Genomic DNA, 21,806 nt, shown 5'->3' on the forward strand with positions numbered 1-21,806 from the left:
AGCACTCACAGGGACAGCACTCAAAGAAGAACTATCCCCTCAACCCATTCCACCATGCTTCAACCCTCTCTGCCTTCAAGTCCAGTCTTAAAATTCAGTTCTTTTCAGAGGCCTAATCCTTCATAAGAAAGAAAAATTACACAAATAAAAGCCATGGAACAAATGGAGATGCATGCACTGTACTTTATCTCCTGATTATACCATGCTATACTAAGTGAACAAGGAGGTCACGCAATCAAGTTAATGTCAGGTAAATTAAAAAATCAATTTAAAAATTCGCTAAGATAAAATCCAGCTGCACTAACAGGGTGTGTGACATTCTATAACTTGGGGGAGCATCCTGGAAACCCCATATTCCTCATTTTTAAATAATCGTGATTTTACATATAAAGCATGCCTTGTAAGATATTACGGGAAAGGTTATGATCTGCTGAAAGTCATTTCTCTATCCATTTATGTTATTAATGCATATGAAATTATGAGAATTGTGTAAAATGGTTGTCAATAAAACATGCTGTAAGTTGGGGAATCAGCCAGATATTAGCTCCCCAGAGACAACAACAAGGAAAGTAACCAACACCTGGGTGGGGTGTCAAACAACCCATCAACAACCATTGTGCAGCAGGGGAGCTACAATTCAATGACTCACCTGCATGAGGCCACACCAGGGGAATTGCTCAACCTTGCCTGGGGACTCAGCAATGCCCCCAGACATGCCTGGAATTGTGCTTCCCAAGCACATGGGCCTGAAGTTATAAAACAGAACACAGTGGCCACATGCTGGGCTTTTCTCCTGCTTCCACCTATGCGGCAAGCAGCAAGGACACTTTGAAACTCCAGCTGAGGGGACTGGCCCAGTTTCAAGCGTGAAATCTGTGTAATATGAACTGCAATATCCTGTGGGGTGAGGAAAACTGCTTAATCTAGATGTTGCCCAGTCTAATAGGGTTGAGAGTTTAGACTGTGTGCTCCTATTTTATTTTATTTTGGTAACTAACGCTGAATTTTTGCCTATCAGTTCTAGTCACTTAAAATCTCTCTTTTGCAGTCAATAAATTTGTTTAACTGTCTTCACCAGTGAGTCTGTATGAAGTGTGGGGCAAATCTGCTCAGGTTTTGCAAAGGCTGCTGTATATCCACTTTCCACTGATGAAGTGGTGAACCAATTAATAAATATGCACTACTCATCTTGAGCAGTGCAAGACAGTATATACCTGAGGTACAGTGCTGGGAGCTGGGGGGATATGGCTCTGGTGCCTTTCTCTGTGAGATTTATGAGTGTCTCTGGGAGCATTCATGCAATCCAGCTGAGTGTGTGGGGCTCCACATGCTGTTGTGCTGAGTGATCACAGTGCTTAAAGGAGCTTCCTGCTTGTCACTAGCAAAGCATTGTGAGAGACAGCCCCAGCTGGAGAGAGTTAAGGGGGCACAGCAGTCCCACAGTACCAGGCTGCACCCCGGGGATCTCATCACACAGGGACTGGGTAATTGTATGCCCCGAAAAAATTACACCGTAAAATGAGATAGGGTATCAAAGATGAAGGGCCAATAACCTGGACTGGCATATCCTACATCCTGCCAGGCAGACCTAAACTCTTGTGCTCTGCAGTGTCTCTTTTAGCATCTATGTTTGGTTTTCTGAATTTCCACAGCATTCCCTCTCAGCAGAAGTTATAATTAATAGATTCAGAGATTTCAAGGTCAAAGGGGACCACCGTGATTATGTAGGCTGACCTCCTGCATAACACAAGCCACAGAACTTCCCCAATAATTTTCACTCCTTCAAGCATGGTAGCCACAGGATTTGAACTCTGGACCTCTAACATTGTAGAAGACTTCACCAAAAAAGTTAAATTACAGTTTCTTAGGTACAGCGAAGAATGAATAAGCTTGTTGGAAAAAAAAAAAGTCTAATGTAAAAGTTCTTCCCGCCATCTTAATAAGTCAATATTACCTTCTTTGTTTTTCTATACTGCAGACCCCTCTCCAGGTGTCGAATATCCAAGTATTCTGGATTTTGAGTGTTCAGGTCAGTAACAATATCTACCCACCTACAAAATAAAATGGACTGACATGTAGAAGAGATTACAAAACCCATTCACCACTAAAATTTATGGAACTACGCAAATAATTCATTTCTATATTTTTTAAATGATACACATTTACCGGTGATAGAAAAACTGAGATTTGATTGAGCACATAAAAAAAAAAATCAATATTAATGTTAAAGACCTGAAGTTGTGACATACAATTTAAATTTTAGTAACAACTAGACAGTACCGTGAGCATTACCACTATTCACTGCAGTGGAGGACGGTGCTCAAAATAAGTGATAAGGCTGCAGATAGCAAAGTAAAAACTTGGACAACATTTTACAGTAAAAAGTAGTGTGGAAAGAAAAATATTTATCCCTCTGTGTCTCCCATTACTGTTCTTAGTCCCAACCTCTCCCTCTCTAATCTGCCTTTTACCCCAGAATCCCCATATCCCTGTTCTCTCACAGCCTCAGATCAAAGACTTCATTCCTCCCTGCTCTCAACTCTGCCAAGTCACATTTTCTTCCCCACAGCCCCTTAGTGCCTTCCAGCCAAACCCTCATCAACTCAAACACCTCCCAGCCCCAACCCCTCTCTATAACCAGGCTGAGAGGGACTCTTCTTCCTACTTAACTTCTTGACAAATTTGAAACACCTCCCACACACCTATTCCAGGCTTAAGACAACCCTGTCCCTCCACAACTTGACCCTCCTGGTTTAGAAAACTCATCCCCTGGCTCAGCACTCTTCTCCTTTAACCCCCCCAGTTCAGAAACCCTCTCACTCCCAGCAGCAAATAGTGGAACAACCAGAGCTTAGGCAGCAGGGAGCATGTGTATGAGCTCAAATAGCACCACAGAAGCCTGTATTTGTCCTCTGGTCCTCCTCCTTTTGCTGTCTGAAGTCTTTAGGATATGTCTACACTTAAAACACTACAGCGGCACAGCTGCAACTGTGCCACTGTAGCATTTCAGTGTAGACACTACCTACACCAATGGGAGAACTCCTTTTGCCCACGCAGATAATCCACCTTTCTGGGAGGTGGTAGCCAGGTTGACGGAAGGAATTCTTTGCACCTGAGACACGTAGCTATGCTGATGTAAATTCCCTGTGCATACCACACCATAGGGCCAAAATTCCTCTGGTGAGAGCCAAGGGTACTGCACTCTGTAGTATATCAGCTGCATTCTGACTATCACAGGATGACTTTTTGGTGGGGTTTAGTCTCATTTGGCCACAGTGACCAGTTGCCCCAATTCACTGACAGAGCCTTGGCACACTTGCCAAAATCTGAGTCTTACATAAAGGGACAGACCTGACTGGCTATGAAAAAGTCTAACAAGCACAGGTTTCAGAATAGCTGGACAGAACACGTGGCAGGGGACAGGAGGGAGCAGGGGGGATGCACAAATTTTTATTTGCTTACTGCCAGATTTTTCCAACCAGCTCTGTTCCCCTGGGTCAACATACCATCCCACAAACAGACAGGAGAAAAAGTCAGAGAAACCTTTTTGCTCAGAGTCCCCATGTTTTGGTTTGTTTGTTTTTTGGGAGGAATGGATTTTTCAGAAATTCTGATGTTTTGGAGAAATGCTGTTTCCTTCCTCCAGAAACTGGTACCAAGTTTTAGAGATCCAGCACCAAGTGAGATTGAAGAAGCTGTTCAGTGAATCAGTTCCAACTCAGACATCTAAAGCGTTTGTATTTTCTGAACAAAAATAAAATATCTTAAAAAAGAGCTGTGAGTTACACCTTTTCGGAGTCTCCAATATTTTCTGATTTGTGTTTGTCTATTTAGGCTGTAAACATCTGGGACTGGAAACCTTGTCTTCTGTACATTGTACTCACTCTGTGCTCACAAAAAACATTGTTGACATGTTGTAGATTTGATCACAGAATTAGTAACCCAGGTCTAGTATAATATGAAAAATCAAAACTCTCACTAAAACTCTGACTTTTCTGAAAATATTGAGTACTCCATGAATCATGGAAGCTACAAATGGTTAGTGTACTGCCCATGCCTGACTGAAGAGGGCAGTTCTTAGAAGAAACTGCATGTTTTAAGTACCTATATTCTAGAAGTTAAAAAAAATAGAGGAGAGAGAGAAGTATATTAGCTTACTTTTTACAGTGAATGGTAGGGTGTTTTCTACTTGGTTCTCCAATTAAGATCCAATATTCCACTTCTTGTTGCAAGAGGTGACCTCTGTTGAACAATTCTAGTAAGACTCAGCATGCATATTGCAATGAAAAACAGCAGCATATTAACTTGCTATTGGTTTTTAGATTTTTTTTATTGAAATATTTTACAATTATTAGTATAGTTGAGACAAATTACAACTGGCTACTGAACTATTAAATAATGTATTACCTATTATAAATTAGCAAAATAGATTATCCAAGTTTCTTAGGAGAAACAGGACTTTGATTTCTGGTTCAAACTCCTGCTTCCCACAGGAAACTGAGGTTGAAAGTGACTGTTCATTTCCTGGAGATAAGGAACATCTTGTGTTGTGACACACATTGCTGCCTCCTCACTAATAAAAAGTGATGTTGACTGACTCATCAGGGAATTCTGTTCAGATCTCTCACTGGAAGAATGGTGACCACAATATCAGGCCAACAGTGTAATATGTATGCAATGATGAAGACTGAAGGCTCCAGAAAGCATGTTTAAATTAGAAGAAATTTTTCCTCACCATTCTCGTTCTCTAAGAATGCCTCCAAATATCTTACTTTATCCTGCTCTTAAGACATACCCCTAGTGTTACTATCCAATGGCTGTTCAGCACCCTTTGTGAAACAATTAGTGGCTTCGATGAATTCTGTTAAAGTACTACTCCCATTTTATAGCTGGAGAACTTAGGCACAGGGTAGATTAAATGATTTACCTTAAAATAAAATAAACCAGACAGGAAGCCTGTGGTTAAGCTGGACCTAACCATAGTCTCCTCAGTTCAAGTTGAGCACCCTATCTTCCTTTCCCAACTTAGAAATTGAATTATTAAAACACCTCACAGCTACAAGGCAAAAACAAGTGGCCAAGATTTGCTGCAGAGATTATCAACAGCAGATCTGGAAACTCTGTAAAATAAAGAGACATTTCATTTCCACTCAGGGGGCTAGCATTCTGTTCATACAGCACTCAATTCATGTGTAAAATGCATTGATAATTTGGAAGATTCACATAGGAGCAAGCATAACTACAAGATTCTTACCTGTATGCTTTACAAGCTTTTACAGGGGTAGCTTCAAATCCAATTGGACAAAAATAATGATTTTGGCAATGATAGATATAGGCCATCGACTCATCTTTCAGTCCTTGTGTTAACTTTACCAAGGCCCCTGCAGCTACAAAGAAAGATCTGATCATTCTCCAAAGTGCTTTTAATCTTGCATTCAGTATCAAGCAGAAGAGATCAGTTATTTTTCTTATATTTTCTGGTGTTATATTTATGGTAACAGTGCAAAAGCAGCAACATAACGCATTATGGGAAAGGTCTGCAAATATATTTGTTTTTCAATTTGTTTCTTTCAGATCCCAATCTCTAAAAACATATTTAGATCTGAAAGAAAGTATTTGGTTTGGTTTTTTTTCCCCCCCACCTTGCAGGAGAGTCCTAATTAAAGACTTAGGGATTGTTTTTGTTTTGTTTTGAACTACATCAAAATATTGTAAGGCTGACTAAAGCAAGAATATTCACAACCATTCAGAGGAATCCCACTGTCCTTAATTGACACCAGTTAAGACAGCATTTGTAGTACACGGCAAGCATCTATTAGAGAGACTTGTAATTCTTAGATCAGCGGTTCACCAACATTTTCATATCGAGAACCACTTTTTGAATAATGATCTTCTTGGGAAACACATCTGACTCTTGACCTCAGTATATTCCTTAATCCAACTATAGTGCATCCAAACAGGAGAGAGACTAGGAGAGCACTGAAACAAGAAAAACTTGTTTCTCCACTTAAAGAGCAGAGACACAAAATGTTATTTCCTCTCCTTGGGATAGAATTTAGCAAACTGCCCCTCATAACTGCAGTGGGGATTGCTAGCAATCTCCCAGGTTCCTTTGCAGCATGGTGCATCCTATATCTTAGCTACCCCTTCACTTTGACAGTTTACTACCTAAAAGGTTTTTTTAAAGGTTCAGCTATATTTTTATATGCAGACTAATCTTCACGTAGAGGCTTATACATTCAGGAAGGAAGATATAGTAGCTGAAAAATGCTGTTCAGCTACTGTATTATTACTGGTAGGATACCACCAACTGTAGAATTAATTAATGTTGGTGGACATTCTGCCCAAACAGACATACTGCTTTCAATTCAACATCTGAAGTTTGATACGTCTTAGCATTTATAGGTTAGAAGACCATTATAGACTCATGTAGTAAAGTTATCACTTACCTAGTTCACACATGCTGCAAGTATTTCCAATCAAATTTGTTGATTAGCCAATTATGATTTCAAGAAAAATTGTCTCATTTGATGCATGATAAGACTAAAACATTGTATAAGATGTGTGACATTTTTAAAAAGTGCACTGGTCAGTTAGTATTTTTACATTGTTAGCTTTCTGAATCTATTTTGTATAAAGAATTCCCAAGTGTTAAAACATACCAGTTGGTGGGATATGCTGTTATGATAAATGCACATCTTGAGAGAGAAGCCAGATACAGGTTGGGAAGCCAAAGGCCTTTAGCACCTTACAAGTGCAGCTATTTCATAATAATTACACAAAAGGTATATTATTTTAGTTAAAAGAAGGAACATTTGAGAAGGGGGAAAAAGGAAGGTTAGAAAAGCTATGCAGCTCAGAGCCATTCAGGGTGACCAGATGTCCCGATTTTATAGAGACAGTCCCGATTTTTGGGTCTTTTTCTTATATCGGCTTCTATTACATCCCACCTCCTTTCCCAGTTTTTCACATTTGCTGTCTGGTCACCCTAGAGCCATTTGTCGTTCTGGCTGTAACTGCATACGTTGGGACTTTAGTTATACAAATTGTTCTCTTGATCCTAAAACATTTTACAACTAGAGCTTTCCAATTTATATACTAAATTAGAGTTTAAGATTAGCTACTTACCAGTTTCTCCAGCTGTCTTGTTCTTCCCATGAGGTTTATATAGAACATATGAACAGCCTTTTACATGGAAATGATCATTAATCTGTCTAAACCACCTGAAAACAATAAGACTCATTTTAAAGATTTTGGTATTTTAACAAACACTGAAGCAAAATAATTCTTAATATTTATACTTTTTTGTTTTTTTGCCATCTTCTCCTCCTCTAGTGATTTAGAATATAAACTCATTGTGGCAAGGATAGTCTTCTAATGAGTTTATGCAGTACTTTGCACAACAGTGGCCTGGTCTCAATTAGGGTTGCTAGGAGCTACAGTAGTACAAGGAGTAAATAACTCATCACAAGGAGCTGGAAGGGCCAGAAGTCTGGTAATGGACACACAGCTTTTTCACCTTTATCTTACTAGTTCAAATCCCACACAGATCTATAATGAACAAAAGTTCTTATTCTCAGGTACAGCTAATTAGAAGTCTCACTCCAATCCCTAAATAGGTCTGCACATAAAACTATCATGGCATTTGACATATTTAGTAATATCTTATAAGTGGCAAAGGACTGAAAGGATATGGAGAACTGACATGGAGACAGATGTACTTCTAAAAAGAAAGGTGAACTATGGATTTTAAAAAAAGGGAGGGGAAGAGCTTTCCCCCCATGTTAGCATTTGGGTACCCTATGTCACCCTTCCAGTGCAGACTCACAGCACAGGCAGTAGTAATGCAATGAAAACATAACTTCAGTCTCTAGTCACTAGAGCTATCAGTGTAGAAGCATACAAAAATAGTAGGACAGCAAAAACAGCTCAGGTAAAAAGCTATTAAAAACAGACTCTGGGCTCTGTTGTCAGAACCCTTAAGGTTTGTTTAATTGTTCATGACATTTTCAGAAAGCTCAAATAAAACACAGTGAGTTAGTCAGAATATATTATTGCTGTTTTAAGAGTGACAATCTAATTATTTTTAGAATTAGAAAATTATTCTATACATTAGCATTTCAGTTGCTTCAAGAAAATAAATTGTACCTCATTAAAGTTGTATTTCCTGTAAAGGGACCAAACCTAATTTCCTCAAATGGGGGTTGAAAGCCCAAAATATGCAAGGCTTCTTCTTGAGTAATAGGTGGCAGGCTGAAAATGAAATTGATAATCATAATTAACTATAATTAATAGAGTATTTAGATAGCCATTTTAGGTTCCTTGAAATTGAAATGGAATAGAAATGACGTACTTTCCAGCCCCCAGTATGCTATATAAGTAATTCCAGCAAGACACTAGAGAGGAAATTCCACAGGAAGTCTTATATTGTGGTCGGCTAATACAATACCTGAGAAGAAAGAGAAAAATTTTCTTTATTTAGATATATGCAGCTTGCTGCACTTTCATTTGTGACAATTTACCCAAAAGTCAAATAGTGTTTTAAAAAAACTGAAGTATTTTGTCTCACCTTGCCTTTAAAATAAGTCACTGGTAAGTCTCAACCTGCATATATGAATTTAAAAAATCTGAAGTAAATATGTCAATTTCTCTTTCATGGGACTTCACCCAGGAAAAGTAAATAAAGTGGAAATCTGGCATATTTCACAAGCACAAATTTCACACGCATTCATTTTCTTAACATTTCTAAAATTAGGTGGTGATGTTGATCCCACTCCATCAAGATCTGTGCTGAGACCACTAACTTAATTCACAAGGGCCTACTAATCATAGAAATAATTTGGGGGCAGAACTGATATAGGTCAAGTCTACATTAATGATCTTGTGGAAAAGATTACATGTATCCCAATAACAATACCTTAGCCAGCCAGCCTTTCAAGTCAATAGCTTTCTGATACTGCAATTCCTTACTCAATTGCAACTCTTTGAAACTTCACTAATGGAGATGACTTTAGGTCACAGATTCCCTATCCTAACCTTTATTTCCCATGCCACAGAAACCTTCTGACAGGTTAAAATTAGTTAGTGGCTTCAACCCAGTTCTTAGTGAACATTCTGTAGTACATTCTCAGTTCTGTATGACTGAGAGATTTTGCTTAAGTAGCCCTGACCACAAAAGAAGGGCAGAAAGTCAGAATAAGCTACACTTGTATGTGAGTAAATTTACACATTGCCTGCTCATGCTAATGGGCTCTCACTTTTTATGATTCAACCAAAACTTTTTTGTAGAAGTTTCCAAATATGTAGGAAACGTAAATGATGGCACACAGTATCTTAACAACAATAAGGATTGGCAGGGATGATGTCCCTAGCCTCTGTTTGCCAGAAGCTGGGAATGAGTGACAGAGAATGGTTCTGTTCATTCCCTCTAGGGGCCTGGCACTGGCCACTGTCAGAAGACAGGATAATGGGCGAGATGGACCTTTGGTCTGACCCAGTATGGCCGTTCTTATGTTCACAAGATCCAGATCCTCTTGTAGTACGTATCAGGTCTAGTTCACTAACTCTATGTTTAACAGATCCCATATACTCTTCTATCCAACTATTAAAAAAAACTATGACATATTAAAATTTAAAATAAAACAGCCAGCAACAACATTCACAAACAAGCTCTGCATACTATGGTAATCTTAATTATGACTTTTAAATACTACCATCTCCTGAGGTCGAGCACTTTCCGCTGCTTTATTTCTTCAACAGTGGAATGTTGAGAACACTCCCTGTATTGTTTGCTTTTTTTGTCCAAAGATTTTTTCTTTGTTACTTGTTTCTTCATGTTTCCTGCAAGATAAATTTTAGAAGCAGTTAATGAATGCTTAATATACAAGCTAAATATTTTCACTATAATGCCCTAAACCAGAAGGCATTCAATGTACTTCTAACAAAAAGACAGTATGCTGCATGGATAGAGGTGTACTGTGATTATTTCCATTGGAAGGAAAAGTTAGCTTGTGAACTGGGACTGCCAACAGCTTTGGGAAGAACCAGTAAACTGGCACATAACTTTTACACAATAGCTCATTTTACTGAAGAATATTTCTATTCTCTATAATCACCTACAGAATGGATTAAAAAGGTCATACTGAATGGCCTCCACAAACATTGTGAGCCTCTCTCACCCCAGCCATCCCAGTAATTGGTGGCCTTCCATGACCTCTCCAGAGCCAGTTTGGTGCACTAGAGGGAGAGCAGACCACTGACAATAGCCTCATATTATACATATAATGCGATTAGATGGATATATCTGCTAATTTGCATAAGCAACGTCTTCAGTCAGAAAGCGTGGTTGTTAGTGCACGAGACAGGCGTGCCTAGGGACATGCAGAGAGGAAATATATCCCCAGGAACTTTCCCTTATTGCAAGTCACTGTACAGGAAGAAGAATAAAAACAGCTGAGAGGGAGTATTTTCAATCCTGTTTTGCGACTACATATTTCTGAACCACAGTGAAATATACTGGTACATATTTTAGCAGAATTGAAAAATACCTGTAAAATACACATTATCCATATATCTTATCTTTCAAAAGAGCGCTACATGAATACACAAAGACAAAGCCAATAGCATTTTATATCTTAGAGTTGCAAAGACTGTTTTGCAATCATTAAGCTAAATTAGACCTCGACTGGTCAGCCAACTCATAAGAAAAAAGCAATGGCTCTAGGCATACACAGTGATTATAGGCCAGATATAAAAATCAGTTGTGTACATATGCATGGTCAATAAACCATTAAAATCTTTGGCTAAGCAGAAACAAGAGGAACACAGAACAGTGGAGAAAACAGTTGAACATCTTATACATACACAATTCAAAATATTTGAACAGTGTTTGGGAAATTTTGACTTTCTCCATGCATAATAAATTTAATTGTATAAAGATAACGTTTGCTTTTGTCAGTATTCTCACAGGAGCCTTTGGGCAGTTTTTCAAAGTAGCTGGATCAAAGCTGAAAGTCACAAGGCCAGCAATTTCTTCCCTTTTAAAAACAGACGTCAGTCCAACGGTGACAAAGTGTAATACCAAGAGAACACAATAATAAAGTATTCATTTCCCCACTCCCCTTAGGTGGAAAACAGGTTGGCTTATATGAGCACATAAGATTTACAATGCCTTGTATTATTTCTACACAGCTTGAAATGTATGCCATATCAAATAAATTACTGGGTTCTACAGGAAAGCAAAAGGTAGAGTAAGGAAGCAAGAACTACGAGGTTGGGAACACTGCAGCCACTACTCCCCTTGCCTGACCCACTCCTATCCAAGCCCCCAAGACCAGCATCTGTGGGGCCAGCACAAAGACCATTTCTACAACACAGATGGTGAGTGTGTTCATCTACGTAGTTCCAGGGCACAATGTAAGTGGAGGAGGGTCTTGCACTGGCCCGCCACAACACTCCTGAAGCATTTTTCTGAATGATGCAGTGCTGTAATGTCTTACCTGCTCTGTTTTTCAGATTTGGGGTCACTCCATTGAACTCTGATTTGTCAATTTCCCATGCCAGTGGAAGCTTTCCAAGACTACTAGATAAATTTTCCAAGTTAGTGTCTTCATTGTAGATTATCTCAGAAGTTCCACTTTGAATGCCAATGAAGTTAGGTGTATTATTTCCAACATTTAAGGCAGCACTATCTGGGAGGCAGGCACTAACTGTAGCACTTGGACTTTTATGAACAGACGTTACCTGGTTTAAAAAAGCATAGTCTGAGCAGATAGTATAAATTTTTTCTCGGGTGTGAGTCACAGGACATCCCCATGGATAATGCCCATCTCCAGTAGGACCCAGTGACGCAGCGGATGCATCTGAAGTGCAATATGGCTTTACATCATTATGAAGAGTAGCTTCTGGAGATTTTTTTTCAGGTCTGTTTTCTTTGTGTCGAGAACCATTCTCCCTTTCACCTTCTGCAATGTTAGGCATTGAATGATACTAAAAAGTTCTGTCTAGCTAAGAAGTGCTCAGCAATTTTTTTTTAAATAAAAATTTAGCCTACATCATTGCCTGCAGATTTGCAAGCTACCGATGAGTTACCTGCAAGAAGGGAAAAGCTACTGTTACCACAGCACACCTCAGCTGATAAACAAGCTATATACAAACTTTAAACAAAGCCTTTTACTTTAAACATTGCAAACAATGGGAGCTGCAATACATTTCAGAATACAGAATGCTCTACACTGCTGTCCAAACATTTGCTTTCTCTAAGTACTGCTAGGATGCTGCTACATATAGAGCTTTCATTATTTGCGAAGTGCCAACAGCATACTCTGTGCTGACAGCATACTGGGTCAACCCTCAATAAGTCATTTTTTAAAAAACAATTTAGGATAAAAAAGTAAATAGTTTTTAGACAGAGACAACTGGCATATGCATGAACACTGCAGTTTATTATAACAGTAATCAAAGCATTTTCCAATCATTACTGAATTAAAGGGGTATCAACTAAAAAAGACTCTCACTCCTCACTGAAAATCTTACCTAGTTTTGCTATCAGATTTATTGTAACTAGAAGAACAGAAACATTTCCTTTTCAGTTTGTGTATTTACCATCACTTGTGTACAGTGAGTCACTGTCTTCCCTGTATAGTCACTCAGTCTTCCCTTTTGTTTGTATGGGTCTTTCACATAGCAACAGGGGAAGAAAAGGTTTGGGGTTTGGTTTTGTGTGCATGTTTGTTTTATACACACAAGAAAATGAGGCAGATGTACTATTAAAAGCTACTTTTAATTAAAGTTTTAAAATCAAGGTGATGGCATCCTTGAAATCATCCACACCACTGCAACATGGATAACAAATATGAAGAAACACACAGAGAAGAGTTAATACGCATTGTTGTAGCTGCGTTAGTCCCAGGGTATGAGAGACACGATGCATTTAGCATCTTCCACTTTGCATTTAACTATGACAATCCACGTACCTTTCCCAGACCTGAAGAAGAGCTCTGGATGGTGTTCGCTCTCCCACAGAAGTTGGTCCAATAAAAAAGATATTACCTGAGTCACCTTGTCTCACAGAAGAGGTAAGCAATTTGTCCAAGAACTAGAAACAGAACCTGGCAATGCTGACTTCTAGTATCTATACTTAGCCAATAAACCATAACCCCTCTCCAATACAATCCTTTGTATTACACATCGTAGACAACACTGAGCTATGGCTACAGCTATGGATTTCAATTTGCAGTAGATATAGTGGTCCCGTCGACACTGGTAAAATGAATGCGTGTATTTGCTACCATTTCAGGTCCCAATCCCGCAAAGGACTCTGCATTGGCAGGTCTCTCTAATATCACCATAAATTACACTTAGACAAGGCACAGACAAGTTGTTACAACCACACCCGGTACACATCCACACACCATTTCCTAAGGTAGCTGGAGCTACAGTTGTTTGTACCTAGGGTGGTATCAGGAACCACTGAGCAGAGTGAACCCTCCTTCACTAGAAGGCTCTAATGACCTTTTATTGGCCAGCACCATGCACATGAGAACATTGCACACACGCTAGTATGCAACGGGTAGCAACAGCATTAGAACCTTCCATAGTATCTGTCCCAGGCCCAAAGATAGCAGCGGATCTTCACATCATGAATGCCCCGCCCACACATGGGGCTGGATCAGGAGCTCATGCCATAGTCAGTAGGTTCCAGAGTTAATGTTCTGGTGGGAGGAGCCAGAGCAGCCGCAGCAGAGGGCAGGATTTCACCGCTCATTGGCCAGGCTGAGAGGAGCAAGCGGCTGCCACAGCCCAGCCCTGCCCAAAGGGCAGTGGCCACCACAAGCTGCAACAGATCCACCCCACCCCACTTCTCCTCAGGACGTGGCACATGAGGAGGCCTCCCCGGCCTCTCGCCTTCCCCCCAGGATGTGGGTGCTGAAGGCCCCGGGTCATTACCTGCATGGTGGCTCCCATGTCTCTTGATTGGCAGCAGCTGGGATGTGATCACACTGGAAACAAAGTGGGGGGTGGGGGCTTCAAGCTCCAACTCACCCGTACCCCCTTCCTACTCAGCACAGCTGCCTGGACGATACCAAACCTCACCAGAGGAAGGGGTGACCAGGCAAAGGAGAGGGGAACTCAGATGGAAACAACCTCCCATAGCCCCTGGATTGTTCATGATAGCCAGCAGGGTGGAAATTGCACAAGGACTGAAGCAGAGCAGTGCATCTCTGCCCCTCTTCCCCTACCAATGGTATTGCCCAGCGCTCCCACAGCACCTCAGTGCGGGAAGAGAGGGATGGACAGTTGCACAATGACAGTGCGGCAGAGGTGTGGTGGATGGAGCTTGTGAGGAAGACTGACGGGTGGGACGACTTTTGAGGAAGACTGATGGGTGTCATGCTATAGAGTGGCTGATGCAGGCTGTGCAAGGGCTGGGCCCGTGGTGGTGGGGGGATCCTCCCACCCTACACCCAGGAGCTGTTACGGTGTTGTGGCTCCACCCAGGCCATGGGTGGCCCCCCCACCCATGTGGAGTGCAACATGCATGTAAGTCTCTGCTACACCGGTCTGGGTGGGGGTCAGGAGAAGCTCTGAGATGTCAGTGGGTGTGGGGGACCTTGGGGAGGGAGGACTGGCGGGCTGCCAGGATGGAGAACTGAGGCAGATTAAAGGAAGCACTCAAGGGAGTGGGCAAGTCACAGTGCCTTGGCTGTCACCATGGAGCAGGCAGCCCCTGCACGGTGAGAGGCTGGAAACCAGCACAGCTACACATGGACTCCTAGGGTCTCCCTGCAATTAGAAAATCCTCTATTGTAGTGTTATCGACACGCATGATTTTGTCCTGCATCTCATGGTAATTATTAGAGGGGTAGCCGTGTTAGTCTGGATCTGTAAAAGCAGCAAAGAATCCTGTGGCACCTTATAGACTAACAGACGTTTTGGAGCATGAGCTTTCGTGGGTGAATACCCACTTCCTCAGATGCATGTCCCATCTGAGGAAGTGGGTATTCACCCACGAAAGCTCATGCTCCAAAACATCTGTTAGTCTATAAGGTGCCACAGGATTCTTTGCTGGTAATTATTGTTTTCCTTAAAGTTCCAACTTCTGGAGTCAAGTGAATATGTGATGAGGGGGCACCCTTGAGGGAGGGGGCAAAACAGGGTGGGAAGAGACAGAGCCAGGGAGGGAAGAGGTGGGGCCTTAGGGAAAGGGGTAGAGTGGGGCAGAGCAGGGGTCGAGCACCCCCGGGGAAATGACAGTCGACACCTGTGACTAGAATGTACTTTTCCTTCATTCTTAAAGGAAAAGTACATTCTAGTCACAGGTGTCGACTGTCATTTCCCCGGGGGTGCTCGACCCCTGCTCTGCCCCACTCTACCCCTTTCCCTAAGGCCCCTCCTCTTCCCTCCCTGGCTCTGTCTCTTCCCACCGTTTTGCCCCCTCCCTCAAGGGTGCCCCCTCCCCTCACAGCACCTCTTGCCCGCTGCTGAACAGCTGATCATGGCAGGCAGGAGGCACTAGGAGGGGGAGGAGCTGATCAGCAAGGTCATTGGTGGGTGCTCAGCACCCACAGAGTCGGCGCCTATTTTTCTAGCCCTTGTGGTGGTGGAGAAAGCTTCAAAATATGACCCCAGTGCACCTAACACCTAAAAAAGCAGAAGAAAAATAAAAAGAACGCCAGATCTATTATTTTAACATAATCTCATTGTTTTAAAGCCAATCTTGTGATTTTTGGTGACTCTTACTCATGATTTTTGAACCTTTGGGGTTACCACTGCTATTGCTGACAGTGGCTGTCTGCCATGGGGTTCCCCTTGGCAGCTGATGAGAACAGATCGGCTGCTAGGGTTGATGTAACAAAGCTGTTTCTCTATGGTTACCCCAGCCCACGCTACATGGTGCTCTGTCCTAATACTAATGTTTTCCCCCACCAGCTTCAAGACAGCTAACTTGTTTTCAAATTTAGCTGAAACAGTGACATCGAGAGACTCATACGGCAATCTTGAGTGGGGCCTCTAGCCACTACCATCACATAAATATTAAATATAAATATATATTTATTTATGGTGATTTATCACAATACATTCAAAAAGCTGCCCATCTGAGACTCTGGACATTTGATATTTAAAAAGAAAACAAAGAAGGAGCTAAAAGCTACGAGATGCTAACATATAAAGTTTAATACTACAAATTATAAAATTGCATAATTAAGCTTTATAACCCTTAAATATAGCAGTCCCTTGCCATAGAGGCACTTCAAACAGTGGAAAGCGGACTATGCTGCATAGAATGGGTCCTCAAACTAGAGGGCTTTTGTGGCCCTTGGTGATGGTGATAGGTACGCAAACTCACTGAGTTCTCAAGTGTCCAGTGGTCCAGTCAGGTTTACAACTTGGAAACGGGGGGCGGTAGGAAAAGGAGAGGTCCAACACCAAAGCCAGAATTTTATGAGACTGCTTCCAAGGGTAATGCACATCTTAGAATGGAGAGCATCTTCCCAGGTTTCACTCTTTGGAAGGCTTGTAGAACCATAGCTGGCCAGCAGCCTTGGAGGCAATTATGTAACAATTTTGCTTCCAAAGCATTTTTCTTTGAGCCAAATTACTATCATTAGGATAGCAATAGTACTGGCTTAGCCAAACAGACCTAAAAATAGATTAAATGATTTAAGCTTATTTTAGAAATTAGTTTGGCACTGACAGACTGTACCAGATTGTGCTCTGTAGATCCATGAACAGATAGCCCACATCTCCCACACAAGTGGGGCGAGAAGCTCAGTAACCTCTGTGGATCTCTGTCCAAGCAGTAAAAAGTAAGGGGGAATATTTTACTCTGTAGAGTCAGAGAGAGTAAGGCCAGAAAGGACCACCAGATCATCTAGTCTGACCTGTATATCACATACCGCCAGCACCCATACACACTAAACCCAACAACTGAAATTAGACTAAAGTATTACAGCTCACAGGAGACTAGACTGTTATGTGCCACAGGCACAAGAGACTGGGGGGAATGAGGTGCATCCCTGCTCGAGGCCCCTGCAATAGCCAATAACAGGGAAATCATTAAGTGAGGTATACCTAGGTCAGGGGTTCTCAAACTTCATTGCACCATGCCCCTCGTCTGACAATAAAAATTACTACACAACCCCAGGAGGGGGGACCCAAGCCTGAGCCTGCCCCGAGCCCTGTTGCCCCACGTGGGGGGAGCCAAAGCCCCACCGCCTGGGGGGAAACAAAGCTGAAGCTCAGTCTGAGCCTCACCACCCAGGGCTGAAGTCCTCAGGCTCTGGCTTAAAACTAGGTCCTGGTAAGTCTAAGCCAGTCCTGGAGACCCATTAAAACAGGGTCCTGACCCACAGTCTGAGAACCACTGACCTAGGTAATCCTGTCAAGTGACCTGCACCCAGACCCACACACTGCACAAGGCAAAAAAACCTCTAAGGCCTCTGTCAATGTGATCTGGGGGGGGAAAATTCATTCCTGACCCTACACCCCCTGCCCCCCAGAGCCCAGCCACGGGGCACCTTCTGGTCCAGACACCCACACCCCCCTCCCGCCAGAGCCAGCCTCGCCCCACCCCACGCTACAGGGCAGCCCCCGGCCCAGCCACCAGTGCCCCCCCTCCCGACAGAGCCCAGCCCCCACCACCCCCAACTACAGGGCAGCCCTCGACCCAGCCCCCCCCCCCCAGGGCCTAGCGCCCCCCCTCCCCACAGACCTCACCCCCACCCCACCCCCAACTACAGGGCAGCCCTCGGCCCAGCCCCCCCAGGGCCCAGCGCCCCCCCTCCCCACAGACCCCACCCCCACCTACAAGGCAGCCCCCGGCCCAGACTCCAGCGCCCCCCCTCCGCACAGAACCCAGCCACGGGGCAGTGCCGGCCCAGACACCAGCCCCACAGCGCCCAGCTGCAGGGCAGCCCCCAGACACCAGCGCCCCCACCCCGGGGCAGCCCCGGCCCAGGCCCCCCCCCGAGCCCAGCTGCAGGGCAGCCCCACCCCGCAGCTGCACGCAGCGTGGTGCGAACGCCCCCGCCCTTGCTCACCCTTCGCCGGAGCTGGCCGGGTCCCCCAGGCCCGCTCCTGACCCCGGCAGCAGCAGGATCAAAGAGCGAGCAGCCTCCAGCCCAGCCAGGCTGAGCGCTCCGCTCACGGCGAGCTGGGCTCTGCTGAGTCCGGCGGCGCCTAGCGGTGGCCAGAAATTCTGTGAGGAAAACAGAGACTCCTGCAAAATTCCGCCTGATTGCTCCAGGAGCAGGGCGCTCAGTTAGACCCTGAGCCATGTGAGCAAGAACCACCCAGCCTAGCGCCTGTGGGAGAGAATTCAGAGCCCTGGCCCTGCCTCTAGCTGTGGCCATTCCTGCTGCCTCAGGGGAAGGAGATAACAGCTCTCCCCACCCAAAATCCTTCTTGACTCTTGTCAGTGGTTGGCTGAAAACCTGATGTATGAGTTTTTAAGAACATAGGACACAATTTAACTGTGTGGCCATGATATTTCCTTTTTAAAATAATATTGGTCTTGAAATTCTTCTCCATGTAACTTATTCTCTGTGTTTTTACACAAACCTATTCACAATAACATAAAACACCTATGAAATAAGATCCCCTTTCTTGGAGATTTAATTTACTGTGTATTTTGTGTTTCAACACAAAAGTAATGATAAATTATAGTTAAAAGAACAAAAGTCTATGTATATGTATTTCCAATAAAGGAACATTTCTTGATGGGGTTATTGTAGATGCTGTTATTGGGGATAGGAAAAACATACAAAGAATAAAGTGTCAGTGCTTGGTGTTGTGAGGATAACTATTTTTCCTACCACCTTCAGCAATGTATACAGATTTAATTGAGTTGCCATCCTTCTGTCCAGGGCCAAGTAACCAGGGCTGGTTTCAGTAATACATCTGGGGTCCCTTTCTAAAATAAATAACATGTGTGACCCAAGCCCATCTAAAACCTTCTCTCCCCTCGCTCCTGCCCCATTTCACAAATTTAAAACCTAAATACTCTTGTTACCTTTTCATAATGATCAAAACCATAAAGTGAGGAACATAATAAGCCCCCTCACTCTTACGTAACTCAGCTTACTGAAGACCCAGAGAGTGTATACTACAATCCTCAACTACCTGTAACCTCACCCATGAATTCAGATAGGCCTACTAGTATTTAAGCAGGCACTAGAATCCTGTCTGCTTCAATCTAACTCCTCCTATATCTTATAGCCACCCAGACTAGTACCACAGGCCCAGCATCAACACTAGATAACACAGAGCATTGCTATGTAGGCAAAACAAAACACCTGACCTAAATCCACAGGGATGTTTTGGATTCTCTACCCTACCAGAGTCTAATATCGCTCAGTTCAGGGTGGCTCACGTTCCCCAGGCTATCCCTTTCCAAATTTCTCCACACTTTCATAAATATATGTACCTGTACATATGAAATAACATCATTTCCAAAAACAGACCACAAACTCTTAACAATACAATAAAACATTATACAGAAAAGCATGAGGGCATCATTATTTATGTAAATTAAACCTGACAAGAGCTGATTTCTTTCCCTGTTTAGCCTTCTGAACTCTGGAGTTTACAAGATGGGGTGCTGAAAATATGGATATACTAGTCATTAGTCCTAATCAGATCAGGATGCTAATGTGTGTATAATTTCAAGTAGTTTAGGTGCTGACTCCATGGGTGCTCCAGGGATGGATCACCCACAGAAAAAAATTAGCAGGTGCTTAGCACCCACTGGCAGCCAGCTCTCCCCATCCCCAGAGCCCCTATCTGCCAGCATCCCACTGATCAACTTCTCCCCTTCCCTCCCAGCACCTCCCACCCACTTCATTCAGCTGTTCCATGGTGTGCTGGTGGGGGCTGGGCTTAGAGCAGAGTGGGAGATTGAACATCCCTAGGGCCAAGAGGAAGCTGGTGTTTGTGAGTGGCTAAGTAAAATATTTGTTTCTTTTTACAGCTGTTATCTGTGTATTGAGTGTGTGTATTTGAATCACTTCACCAATAAAGAACTGAAACAAACAAATCTGTTACAATGCATATTTTAGGAATATGCTGAGGCTAGGGTAAATAACAATTACTATACCAACCACTGTTGCTGTATCTTCAGTGTTTCTTCCAAGTCACTATTAAACATGTAATTATCATCACAGGTCAATAAAAGTTAATCAGCTTTAAGATTTCAGGAAGAAATATGCATGCAATAATTAAATTACAATCAACTTGGAAAAAATAGTTTAAAGTAGTTACAGGTACTATGCCAGCTTCTGCAATTTTTTTAAAAATAATATTTTCCTATTTTAAAACTGTTTATTTCCTACCCTGTTGCTGTTTGAAAGACCCACACAAACACAGAACCTAAGAGCTGGAGCCTCAAAGGGATTTAGGCACCTAATTGCCACTTTAGATGCCTAAATCCAATATTTAGACCTGCAATAACCCTGCTTGACTATCTCCTAATCATGTAGGTGCCTAAAATACTTAGGCATCTAAGTTTCTGATAAAGGTCCCCTAAAAATCTGGCAGCAATCATGCAAACAGCCATTTAATCCTGACACCAGGATGTCTAAATCCAGGCAAGATCCTCAAAATAGGATCCTCAGAATCTGGCCTGATCTAGTAGGTGTTCTTAGAGGCTGACCAACAGATCAGGCTTTTCACAAAACATAAAGTACCACCCCCACCTTATAATCTGTAGCTTTAGGGTGACCAGACAGCAAGTGTGAAAAATTGGGGTGGGGGGTAATAGGCACCTATATAAGAAAAAGATCCTAGAATTGGGACATCTGGTCACCCTATTTAGCCTAGAAGTTAGAACACTTACCCAGGATATAGGAGACTCAGATTCAAATGCCTTGTCTGCAGGAGGTTGTTCAATCAACATCTTGTACAAGTGCTGTATCTGCTGGGCTATGAGGTGTTCTAGGCCAAGTTTTCCTCAGTCCGATTGAAGCTATTCTATTGTGTGTAACTAATGAAATATACATTAGAGCAGGGACTTGAAAAGTGAGTGCCCTAAACACAGGCTATTCAATCATTTGCTTGCTTTCTCTGGCCCAATGAATGCTAATTATTTATACACACTCTGGGTCAAACAGTTTCAACAGGAGCAACTAAGAAAGCCTCATCATAGCCCAGAGGTTAGGGTGCTCTATTGAAAGTCAAGTTTAAATCCTTATTTTCCGTCAGGCAGAATAAGGATTTGAGCTTTATGTCTCCCCCACCCTGGCTTGGGGTGCTAACAGGACTAATACTGTAGTTTTATATATCAGCAGCACTACCTATTTTTTTGCAAGAAAGGGCTTGGGCACTCAGCTTCAGCAGGGAGTTCACGGCTGTGATTTCTAACCAGAGATAGGCACCTAAGTCCCTTTGAGGAGATGGGATGTAGGCAAAACTACTTTCCTGGGCGTTTCCTCTTTTCCATGGACTAGTTTGGGTGGCTCCCTGCTCAGCTTTGCTGGCTTTTGTGGATCCCATTCTTAGGCACCTAATTCTCCCTGTGCATCCCTAACTCGGGGTTGTGGATTCCATTAGGCAGCAGGACACCTACATGTAAGTGTCATAGCACTGAGTATAAGTTGATCTAGCTCTAACTATGGACTATAAAGGAAACAGAGAAGCTATGTACATACAATATGATGTTAAATACATAAAGTAGACAAATTGAAAACGCTAACTTCAAAAAGCTTTCACTTGTAACCTTGTGTGTTACTCGCAGGCAATAACAGGTACATTTTCAGACGGAAGTATAAGTTTTAAGCTGACAGTGTCCCATTTAAACTTGTACTTGCAGT

The 21,806-nt window shown here is 42.7% G+C and overlaps 1 protein-coding gene across 1 annotated transcript in view; it reads right to left on the reverse strand.

The window, feature by feature from the left end:
* Nucleotides 1-18,131, reverse strand: part of BIVM (basic, immunoglobulin-like variable motif containing) — an 82,857-nt gene extending 64,726 nt beyond the window's left edge. The window contains exons 1-10 of the mRNA XM_050937535.1: nucleotides 18,042-18,131; nucleotides 16,349-16,642; nucleotides 11,499-12,090; nucleotides 9,714-9,840; nucleotides 8,354-8,449; nucleotides 8,149-8,253; nucleotides 7,129-7,223; nucleotides 5,255-5,387; nucleotides 4,159-4,242; nucleotides 1,955-2,051 (exon numbers count right to left, since the gene is read on the reverse strand). Of these exons, the coding sequence (XP_050793492.1) occupies nucleotides 1,955-2,051; nucleotides 4,159-4,242; nucleotides 5,255-5,387; nucleotides 7,129-7,223; nucleotides 8,149-8,253; nucleotides 8,354-8,449; nucleotides 9,714-9,840; nucleotides 11,499-11,979 (1,218 nt within the window). The 5' untranslated portion in view covers nucleotides 11,980-12,090; nucleotides 16,349-16,642; nucleotides 18,042-18,131. The remainder of the gene's footprint in view (nucleotides 1-1,954; nucleotides 2,052-4,158; nucleotides 4,243-5,254; nucleotides 5,388-7,128; nucleotides 7,224-8,148; nucleotides 8,254-8,353; nucleotides 8,450-9,713; nucleotides 9,841-11,498; nucleotides 12,091-16,348; nucleotides 16,643-18,041) is intronic.
* Nucleotides 18,132-21,806: the final 3,675 nt, after the last annotated feature.

Source organism: Gopherus flavomarginatus, chromosome 1 (assembly GCF_025201925.1).
Source record: "Gopherus flavomarginatus isolate rGopFla2 chromosome 1, rGopFla2.mat.asm, whole genome shotgun sequence".
Taxonomy (NCBI): Eukaryota; Metazoa; Chordata; order Testudines; family Testudinidae; genus Gopherus; species Gopherus flavomarginatus.